The sequence below is a fragment of the Podarcis gaigeae genome (assembly GCF_964106915.1).
Source record: "Podarcis gaigeae genome assembly, chromosome: 2".
NCBI lineage: Eukaryota > Metazoa > Chordata > Lepidosauria > Squamata > Lacertidae > Podarcis > Podarcis gaigeae.
The window spans coordinates 110,153,580-110,164,451 of record NC_139679.1 but is presented as its reverse complement, the minus strand read 5'-3'; the positions used below and the strand labels follow the sequence as shown (position 1 = coordinate 110,164,451).

At 50.0% G+C, this 10,872-nt stretch overlaps 1 protein-coding gene across 13 annotated transcripts in view; it reads right to left on the bottom strand.

The window, feature by feature from the left end:
• Nucleotides 1-3,630: 3,630 nt before the first annotated feature.
• Nucleotides 3,631-10,872, bottom strand: part of PPP1R10 (protein phosphatase 1 regulatory subunit 10) — a 21,977-nt gene continuing 14,735 nt past the window's right edge. For 4 of the 13 annotated variants that reach the window (XM_083723471.1, XM_083723472.1, XM_083723473.1 and 1 more), the window contains 11 exons: nt 10,622-10,731; nt 10,197-10,297; nt 9,602-9,749; nt 9,116-9,277; nt 8,427-8,673; nt 7,836-7,911; nt 7,167-7,364; nt 6,618-6,732; nt 6,137-6,244; nt 5,212-5,835; nt 3,631-4,788 (listed from right to left, as the gene is read on the bottom strand). In XM_083723471.1, coding sequence (XP_083579597.1) covers nt 4,679-4,788; nt 5,212-5,835; nt 6,137-6,244; nt 6,618-6,732; nt 7,167-7,364; nt 7,836-7,911; nt 8,427-8,673; nt 9,116-9,277; nt 9,602-9,749; nt 10,197-10,297; nt 10,622-10,731 — 1,999 coding nt within the window. In that variant the 3' untranslated portion in view covers nt 3,631-4,678. The remainder of the gene's footprint in view (nt 4,789-5,211; nt 5,836-6,136; nt 6,245-6,617; nt 6,733-7,166; nt 7,365-7,835; nt 7,912-8,426; nt 8,674-9,115; nt 9,278-9,601; nt 9,750-10,196; nt 10,298-10,621; nt 10,732-10,872) is intronic. The other 9 variants (XM_083723477.1, XM_083723478.1, XM_083723469.1 and 6 more) reach the window with 6 other exon arrangements.

Below are 10,872 nucleotides of genomic sequence, written 5' to 3'. Positions count from 1 at the left end.
TGTCTGCAAAAGGCGTCCTATCAACATTCCCACCCTTCTCTGAGAGAAGCAAACTATATTGTGCAGAACGAAACAGACACAGGCAAGTATTTTTTCCCCCATCAGACGACAAAAATGGATCAACATAAGCTATGGGCTGTGGTACAGCTTCCTCATTCCTCATAGAAGTATGCTCTCCTAGACAGCCTTGTGGAAGTCTTTGCGGAAGTGGTGGGTGGAGCCAGAGGGGAAGTGGGTGGAGCAACAGAGAGTTGGTTCTTACCTTTTGTAAGGTAGCTTACATTCAGTCAAGAGGTTGGTTTTCACTGTGGTGCCCACCTGGATTCCCTCCTGTGGGGCTGCTGCCACTTGCCAGGAGAGGCAGCAGGGAGCTTGGTGCTGTGGGGGGGGGGGCAGGGACAGCAGGTAGGGCAGAAAGTGGGGAACCCAGCAGACGGCAGATCTATAATGTGTGATAGGCTGAGACCGCTAATTCTATCTTTGTCCTCCCTGCTGAGTTTTGCAAGGGCAGAGTAAGGAGGAGAAAGCGGACGATTTAGCTGAGATTCCTGCATTGCAGGGGGTTGGACTAGATGACCCGTAGGGTCCCTTCCAACTCAACAAGTCTGTGATTCTGTGATTTTATCATTTCAATGAGAAATGGATAAAATAAGCTCTATAGACAATTTAGGCATACGAATGATATCAGCAAATTATAGAGAAAGCTTAAATCAGGGGTCAGCAAACTTTTTCAGCAGGGGGCCGGTCCACTGTCCCTCAGACCTTGTGGGGGGGGCAGACTATATTTTGAAGGGGAAAAAAAAGAAAAGAACAAATTCCTATGCCCCCCCCCCCAAATAACCCAGAAATGCATTTTAAATAAAAGTACACTTTCTACTCATGTAAAAACACCAGGCAGGCCCCACAAACAACCCAGAGATGCATTTTAAATAAAAGGACACATTCTACTCATGTAAAAACACGCTGTCTGCAGGCCAGATTGAGGCGGCGGTTGGGCCGGATCTGGCCCCCGGGCCTTAGGTTGCCTACCTATGGCTTAAATTATAAAACTCAGGGAGGAATTCAAGGCTATGCGTATTGTTTATCTTTGCCTGATGACAGGATCTCCCCTTTCTCTTGCACTATGTTTCAGAGGTTCGCCCAACTCCCCTCCCCCCCCCAAGCACAAGCAAATGCACAGGGAGGGGAGCCCCATTGCTCTACTGGAATGTCTTCTGTGGGCTCCCACTGGTGGAGCTAGTTGGTTGAATCCAGCCCTCAGAAGTGAACTGAAGATTTGAAATTGAAATGACCTCATGATGCCGTAAAGCAGGGGTAGCAAATGTAGTGCCCTTCAGATGTTGCCTGATCATCCCGGACCATTGGCCATGTTGGCTGGGACTTAGAGAAGTTGGGTTTCAACAATATAAGGAGGGTATCATGTAGGATTTTCCTGTAGGTTCTACCCTAGATGATAAGCAACAGAAGTGGTTTTTAAAAAGAAAAAGATGGTTCCATCCATGATGAGCCAACAGTAACTTGAAGCTCTCTATATGTCGCTGGACTATATCTCTCACCACCCCTGAACATGGACCTTGTTTGCTCCAGCTGATGGGAGTCCCAAGAACTCTAAAGCCCCAAGTTTCCCCATCCATGCCCACTGCAGCTGCCTCACAACAAACTTTTCCTAGCAGCCCCCAGCTGGCAACTGTAACATGTAGGGAAGGCGCTATGAACCATTCATGGTCCTACAACAAATTACTCCTTTGTTGTTAACATCTTTATCCAGAAGAACTCGTACAGGGTCTCGAACTGGTAAATTTACAGGGCCAGACTGGCTTTTAGCAGAGCAGCACTTTAGGTCTTCCAATTGTTCCAGGCCTAGGTTTATTTCTGAGCCATCATTTTGCTACCTGCCTGTTGAGAACAGCTCGCCCATTTTGCCCAGGTCAAGACGTTTTGCTGCCTGAGGCAGTGGACAAGACAACGCCCTCCCTGTTCTAAGTACCAAAGCCAACTAAGGCTGGCATCTGAATCCTATTAGGAATGGGACAGCATCACCACCGCAGTGGTTAGCTTCTGGGATGCAGATCAGATCAGCTCTGTGAAAACTCATGCCTGAGCCAGGGCTCTCACTCTGTTTAAGGGTAGAGTCAGCCATTCTTTTGCCAGTGGTAGAGAATTACTGCCACCTTAAATTCACATATATTCTGAAAGTCTGCTATAAGTAGCTTAGGAGCCATAGGACTGACTGCCACATACCCATCACTGTTTAATCTACACATTATTTGTTGCATTCAACCTATCCTGCAAAACTTTTGAGGACGAAAAGCCACCTCTGTATAGCTACCTGAGATAAACTGCTTCCACCAAGGATGATGTTAATGTCACTGGCTTTACAATGTTGTGTCCTGCCATCAGTAGATATTGCCCCAAAATGGATGAAATACCTAGTTTTGTAGCTCTGCAGTTTCAGGTTCGGTGCGAAATGGGAAAACCCCTTTCAGAAATCAAGCTAACTCTGCCCAATCACATCCTTGACATTGGCATTATGGAAGATAATGCCTGCACATTAAGAAATGAATGTGGAAATTATCAGAAGATTAGAAACGCGTCAGAGAAACCTGTTTAGTGAAGACGACACACAGGCCAAGACAGCAGGTCTCTTCGAACTGTCTGGGGAAACCTGTGGGCCTCTCTACATGTTTCCGAGACTCCCAACAACAGCCAGGGATGACGGATGCCAAGTTGCATGATGGTACCTGGCCTATATGGCAGAGAGGAGTCAACCCCAACTTGCCTGGCTCAACTTCAGAGGAAATTTTAAAACTTCTCAGCACTCTACAACAAACTTGCTTTAGCAAACGTGCAAAAAAGGGGCAACCTAAATGAAGCAACTCTGTGTGGAAAAATAACAGCGGGTGTGTGTTCACTAACAGCGGGGGAAAGCAAGCAGGGACATTTGACAAGAGTTGTATAAAAATACATTGTATGAAGAAAGTGGATTGAGATAAGTTTTTCTTCTCGTAATACAGTGGTACTTTGGTTTGCAAACAGTCTGGTTTGCATACGTTTTGGATGACAAACACGCCAAACCCGGAAGTGTGTGTCCCGGTTTGCGAACTTTTTCTGGATTACACCTAAATTTTTTGGGGTTACGAACCAATTGTTTTTGGAGGCCCCATTGGCGAAAGCACGCCTTGGGTTACAACCTGTTTTGGTTTATGAACGGACCTCCAGAACGGATTATGGTTGTAAATCAAGGTACCACTTTACTAGAAACTAGGCTCACTGGTAGTAGATTTGGGACAGATAGAAGGTTCAGAGTACAGTACTTTGCTGGGGAACTAGATAGTTCCTAGAGAATGTAATCGCTTTCATCTGCTGCATGTGGGCTTGCAGGAACTGAAGGCTGGAGATGTGTCTCTGGTTTGCTGGAGCAAGACTCTTTTTCCGTTTTCTTTTGCAAAAGAAACACTCTTGGACAGATGGTTCCATGAGAGCACCGCTCAAGCCAGCCTATGCTGGAGAATTGGCTGGTTCAGGTAATAATTCAAAACAATTTCCCCCTTTCCCCCTCGAGCCCTGCTTCAATGAATACAATGTAATTTATTTGCCAGGGAAAAGAACAGCCAGCCCAGACGACAAGGGTTAAATTAGATAACTCATTTTCCCACCATGTTTATTACTAATGTACAAAATATACAAAACTTAGAGAGAGAAGAGACATTTCCTTCCCCTCAGGAGAGGGGCGACTGCACCCACTTCAAGGAGAACGGGAGACATAAGATGTAATGACAAGCCCACACCTTGTGAGACACTTAAAAAAAAAAGAAAAGGAAAAAAAGAAACCCACAACCAACAACATAAATCAGGAAAACAAAAAATTACCCCCCTAAATCATTAGAGTCAAGGTTGAGTTTTCATAGAAAACAGTTTGTAGGTTTCCCCTAATGACAGAACATAGCACCAAAGGAAACCGCATCTCTGCAGCCAGTGGGGAAGATTTGACAAAGGGGAGAGGATGGGGCACCAGTAAGGTATTGTGCAAGTGGCGACTACTGGAATTCCCCCATCTCCCAGTGGGCCTTCAACCAGGGCTGTAGATTCGTCGACCGCAGAATAATCCAGAAGCAGCTGCTTCTCGCCCTGCCTCACATGCGTGTTCCTAGAAGGGCAGCGTTTGCCTGCGGAGGCCAGCTGTTCTGCCGGAGGAAAAGCAAAGTCCTCAGTGCAGGCCTGGTTCCTGGGAACCTGTGGTGGAATATAGTCCAGCCCAGGCAGGCCTTTCAGAGCTGCAGTGCCGCCTCCTCCTCCTCCTCCTCCTCTGCTGGTTTTCACAGGGATATTTAAACAGGTCGGTCGGCTTTCCCCAAAATCCTGCCCTGACGTCTCTTGTGCTTTCACAGCCATGGGTGGCCTCATCGCTCCACAGACCAGACGGAGAAGGTGCCTCCCAGTGGTTTCCTCTTTTTTTGGGGGGGGGGGTGTGTGGCAGTTCATATCAGTAGCAGCGGAGGGGAGAGTGGTCGGCTCCCCCTTGCCCCAAACGTTTAAAGGGCCTCACAGAAGCCATAAAAAGGTGGATGCAGCATGAGTCTCGAGAGTTGGGGGTTCAAGTCCCGGAGTCCGTGACATGGGAATGTGTGCTGATACCACAGTTAAGAAGAGCTGGGGAGAGGGGCCCGGGGCCCTGCGACTAGGGCAAGGGCGGCCCGTTGACGCCAGGGTGGTAGAAGGCACACTTGTTCTCGTACCTGCAGCTGCCTTTCATCGTGAAGTGACGGCAAACGGGGCGCTCCGACCTGTCTGCGAGGCGAAAGGGAAGGGACAGGGCAGTCAGCCACGGCGGGAAGGAAGTTCGGGTAACTTTGCCTGCATCCCTTCCCTCAACATGCTGTTACATCCCAGCCACCCGCAGACCCAGAATGCGATGCATCACAAAGAACCGAAGATGGCAAAACAAGTTTCTAAAGAAAGCATGCTATTAAAAGTAAATGGGAAGAGACTATCCTATGCCCTGGGCAGCATAGTTAACATTTGAAGAATCTGTTTTAGGGGCCAAAGACAAAGGGGACGGACAATCTGTATCCAAACATTTCTGTTCCCCTTTGCTTTTTGCTTTTTCTTTTAGCAGCTGCTTGCCTCCCTGTGAAACTCTGCATGCTGGGCTGACACCCTCGCAAATCCCACCCCATCAAGGGAAGAGCACTGAAAACCTCCAGTATTTACCTCCACCGTGGCCGCCTCCGTGCCCCCAGCCGTGGTCCCCTGGGTGACCTCTGCCGTGGTCCCCTGGATGTCCCCTGCCGTGGTCCCCTGGGTGACCTCTGCCGTGGTCCCCTGGATATCCCCGGCCGTGGTCCCCTGGATGACCACCTGGATGTCCCCTGCTGTGGTCCCCTGGATGACCGCCAGGATGTCCCCGGCCGTGGTCCCCGGGGTGGCCCCTGCCATGGTCCCCGGGGTGGCCCCCTCCTCCGTGACCTCCGTGGCCGCCGCCGTGTCCCCCTCCGTGGCCACCACCGCCGTGTCCCCCTCCATGGCCACCGCCCATGCTGTTGTTGGGAGGGCCACCCCTACCATTAGGGGGGCCGCCGTTCCGCCTGCCGCCTCGTCCACGGAAAGGGGGCTCTCCGCCTCTGCCACCTCGCCCACGGTGAAAAGGGCCGGGGCCAGGGCCCGGACCAGGGCTGCCGCCTCTCATGCCTCCGTGGGGCCCACCTCGCATGCCACCGTCGGGAGGGTCCCAGTAGCCATCATTACACTGGGGTGGGGGTGGGCCCATCATTCGAGGCCCGCTGGGCACGCCAGGGCCGGGAGGCATGTTAGGACCAACTGGGCCCCCGTGGGGTCCTGGGGAAGACAGAAGGGGAGCACAATGAGCGTGGCTTGGGGTTTAGCCAAAGAAACACAACCGACAATGTTTTTTCAGGAATACGCCATGCCCCCCCCCCCCCAATCCCAGGGATAGATCGGTTGGTAAGAGCATAAGTCTCTAGATCTCAGGGTTGTGGTTTCAAGCCCCACAGAGGGTGAAAGATTCCTGCAGTGCAGGGGGTTGGACTAGATGATTCTCATGCTCCCTCTTTCAGCTTTTCGATTCTATGATTCCATGCTGGCCTTTTCTTTTTGGGAAGAACCCATCTCTACTTACCAGGCATAGGTCCTGGAACTACAGGAGGGAAGAGCTGCATGTTTTTGGGCCCCGGGGGAAATCCGTTGGGGACTGGACCAGGCCCTGTTCCAAGCAGTCCGTGAGGAACTATAAGGAGAAGAAAGGAACTGTTAATGGAGTCCCATCGCAAAGGAGAAACAGAGAAAAACAGCTGTATATGAAAGAAAAAAGAAAGGAGAGAAACAGCTCTACATAACCACCAGGCTAAACCCAACCCATTTGCCACTGTACGCCTGGAATTCGAACACAAAGCTTTGGCATGTCCTCCCTTGGATGGGCCACCTAGTCCTTTACTTAGGCCTCCATTTTAAAGTGGGGGGAAGCAGCCCTATGGCGCCTTATGCAACAGACTCGTGGGGAGGAACTGTGTGGCATATCTGGGTGGACAGCTGGTGGAAACAGCGAGGCCTATTCAACATGGGGGGCAGAGGGATTAAGGTGCCAAATGAAACCAACTCACCTCCTGAAGGACCCGGTCCAGGCTGACCCTGCAAGTTGCCCAGCAGGTGCTTGATCTTGTCGGAGTAATCTGGCTGCTTCAGCAGCTCTTCTGTTTTGTGATTGTTGGAGCCACCCTGCAATAAACGGGGAAGATAAGCCGTGGGATTAGAAAGGAGGTCTGCAGCCTTGGCCTACCCTGTCCCCACTGGCTACACTGGTCCTGCGTACACCTCTGCTTAGCTGGGGCAGGGGAGCTACTCCGGTTTTGCGCAAAGGAAGGCACCAGAAAATGGGTTTCAGGACAGAATCCCATTTATCAGCTTCTCATCCTGGCGCAGCGTGGGATAGTCTCCTGCTCTTTTTATTTCATGAGGGGAAGAGGAGGAGGAGGATTCTGGTCTCTGCACCTATTTGAAGGTGTCGGTAAGATGGGGCCAATAGTTTGGTTCAGCAGAAATTCGGCTTCTCAACTGCAAAGGAGGCAGGTGAGGAGGAGGCATGGCAGGCCAGGTCAGCTGCGGTTGGTTTTCTGCTGTTCAAAAGACTGCAATGTGGCAGTTCTAGTTACCATGATGGAGGTGAGGATCTCTTGCACGTTGATGGAGGAGTTGGGGTTGGGGCCCTGCGGGTTCTTGCCTGCCCCCATGCTGCCCATGAGGTTGGCCAGGACCGGGGGCAGCTTCGAGCCCCCAGCTCCGTCCGGAGACTGCGAGGCGGTGGTTGGGTCGAGTCTTTCCTCGTAGGTAGCCTCATCCATGGAGCATTCCTGAGAGAGGTGACAGAGGAGACAGAAGGAGTCAGCAGAGGCTGGCTGCTGGGGAGCTGGCTGCTCAAACCCAGGGAGACGGGGCGGGTGGGTGGGTGGGTGGGAGAGCCGGCTGTTCTAGCCCAGGGGAGATCGGCTGTGCTTCTGATCCAAAATATTCCCCTTCTCCAGCTTGTTTCCACTACACAGAAGGGAAACCAACACAGAGAGGGGGCAGGGAATAGGCATAGAGCACACGGTTTCTGGGGTCCCTTTCTTAAATATGCTTTCTTAGCATAGGGAACCTAGGAGGTTTTGTCTATCAAGTGTCCTGCTCTTAAAAAAATAAAATAAAATATTGGCCTGCTGCACAGTTGCAAGACTAGCCCTGGCTATCATTCCCACTCCTCTTGTAGCCACTATTTTTTATTTTTTTATTTTCCTCTGCTCAAAGCAGGGGATTGGAAATCACCAAAGTGAGAAAGCACTTACCTCATCCAGAGGAATGAGCTTGGGTGGCACTGGCTCATAGGACTCTGGGTCAGGCTCATGAGGACTGTCAGGAACACTAGGGAGAGAGAATATTGGTCTGGAATTAATACAGGGAGAGAAGAGACGGATAACACCTTGCCTAAGTTAAGATTGCTAGGCCTGAAACTAGGGAAGCCAAGAAACTTGAAATCCCTGGCCAACTCTGGACAGTTCACCTAGTGCCCTACGTAATAAAGCTCCTTCTCCTGCCACATGGGAACACCGAGAGGACAAGCACGGTGAGAACTGCTGAGAGCCCAGATACTGCCGAAGAAACGGGAAGATAGCGCTATAATTGCCCAGGTCCTCCCCAAAATGGGACTAGCCATGGAATTGCCTCTCCCAACCATGCAACTAATTCTGTTTCTCCACTGCTGTCTTCCAGGACACATATCCTTGTTAGAGCATCGCCTATAGTCACGTCCGTATTCCATCTAGTTTCTGTGTCCTATACTCAGTCTGGAAGTCATCTGCTGAAGATGCCAGGGATCTAACCCAAGGTCTCAAGTGCTCAAAATGCACATGTCAGCATGTTTGCTGGAGTTCGCCTACCTCTCTTTGGAGAGAAAGATTTCCTGCAAAATGCCTTTCTCGCGCTCAGCCTGGGTGAACTTCTCCTGGCTCCCGCTTCCCGGCTGAACCAGTGGAGAAGGCAAGTCAATGGGCTTCGGGTAGACCCAGGGGATCTTCTCCTCCATGGCATCGTGACTGAGCCGACGTGCTGTCTCAAAGGCCTCGCGATCCTTCAGCATCTCTCGCTTGGCAGCTTCGCCAAAGTCTTTGATTTTGTTCACATTGACTGTGAGGACAAAGCAGACAGGTAAGCCTAAAATAAGATCTGGCAAAACTCTTTTTAACAATGCAGCTAGGGACCCTCGTGAGCCAACACTTAAAGTTCATTATTGCCTTCCCACACCAACTTCTTGAAAGGAAAAACCAATCCTTTCTGTTGATCAGCACAACAGAGAAACTCCAGATTTTCCTACAGCAAACAATATATGTTAGCCTAGAGGATCCTCAGTTCCTGAATATCAAAGCTTTAATTCAACGAAGAAATAAACCCTGGACATTACTGCTTCCAAAGATAACCTTGATGAAAAATCAAGAGTGCCCAAAATAATTGTTTTCACTGCCACGTGGCCTTGTGATGTAGCCATTGCAGAAGGAATCCCTGGGCTGGGCATTGTGTTTTCACATTCCAACTCCTTTTATTTGCACAAATAACAGAACAGGGCACTCACCTCGCTCTGTCTCATCCAATTCAAAGTAGAAATATTCCCGCAGCTTGCTTTCCTCAGGCCAGCTCACAGTCTTCTTCTTCTTGCCCTTCTTTGTCAGCTGGGTTGAGTCGACCGGGCTATCGGCTGGTTTGGAATCCAGCAATCCGCCCTGCTCAGAGGAGTCTGCAAAAGCACAACCACATGCAAGCTCAGCAACAGAGCTGCAGAGACATCGCATGCTTCGAATACCAGGGCCAGAAGAGGCAGGGAAACCCCCAACCTGTTTCAGATGCAATGTATATCCCTTAGGCAAAGTTGCCTCTTTTTTTGGGGGGGGGGGGGCTTTTTAGACACCATGCACTAGCTGCTCGGGATCTCGCTTTGAGACAGCAATTTTAAGATGGTGAAGGCTTCCTGGACAAGCTCAACACTGCATCGGGTAAAAAGCTCTGCTCCATGTACACACACAGTTACACTAGATGTGCCTTCCCTCCTGCTATTCCTTACTTGTCTCCATTGGCTCAGGAACCTCCACAGCTGGTACAGGGGTGCCAGGTCTATCCACATCCATTGGCTCTGATGCAGGGGTAAGCTCTGGTGAAGCTGGCTTGGTGGCACTCATTTCTTGCACTGGCTTCCCTTCAAAGGGGCTCGACTGAGGATTGAGAAACACACCCCAAACCTCTATTTAGTTAATTGCCAGATATGGTGTTAACAGTAGGGGAAGCTGGGGCTTTGGCCATCAATATACATACTGATACATCCACCCCCATCGTTCATGCCCAGACACTAAGGTCCAGCACCGAGGGCCTTCTGGTGGTTCTCTCATTGCAAGAAGTGAGGTTACAGGGAACCAGGCGGGGGGCCTTCTTAGTAGTGGCGCTCCCGTCAGATGTCAAGGAGATAAACAACTATCTGACTTTTAGAAGACATCTGAAGGTAGCCCTGTTTAGGGAACTTTTTAATGTTTGATTGCGGCTTTAACACTCTGTTGGGAGCTGCCCAGAGTGGCTGGGGAACCCCAGCCAGAGGGGCAAAGTATAAATTATTATTATTATTATTATCATTATTATTATTATCATTATTAACAGGTTCCTCTCACCTTTGCTGCAGTTGGAGACAAAACTTTCTTTTTCTTCTTGATCTTGATCCCTGGGACAGGGGCAGAGTTTAGGGCATCCAAAAAGCCCAAACCTTCCATAGCTGGGGATGAATGGAGAAAAACGGGTTGAAAGCAATTCTGTAAACAAAGTCCCTCATCAGTGCAATCCTGAGCGTGTTTAGTCATAAGATGTCCCACCGTACTCAGTGGGAGCTACTCCCAAGCAAGCATGGCAAGGTCTGCAGCCTCAGAAACATTCAGCAGCCACAACAGCCTCACTCATGAGGAAGGTCAGAGCACTGGTATTCTAGCTGCCTCTATAGTGCATGTTACTCTATCGGTCATTTTCTACCTGGGACAAGCCTTCTGGGTAAGACACAATGGTGTGAACAACCATTAAAAAAACAAAAATTAGAGAAGCTTACGTTGTGCGGGGATGATCTTGACTTTAATCTCTTTGGTAGTGTTAGGGGTGGTATTGAGGGGCTTGTATTTCTTCTCAGCAGGTGGGTTTTCTGCAATGGGAGTAGATGTGCTGCAGGAGGAAAAGGCACACTGTCAGTTAAATGAGGAGGGGGCACTACGAAGGTCGCCATCAGTTTCAGGAGTTTATATCTCTTGTAGTTCACTTGACACAAATTGCATACTTTGCTCGTCTAATGAACGTCCCTGTTGT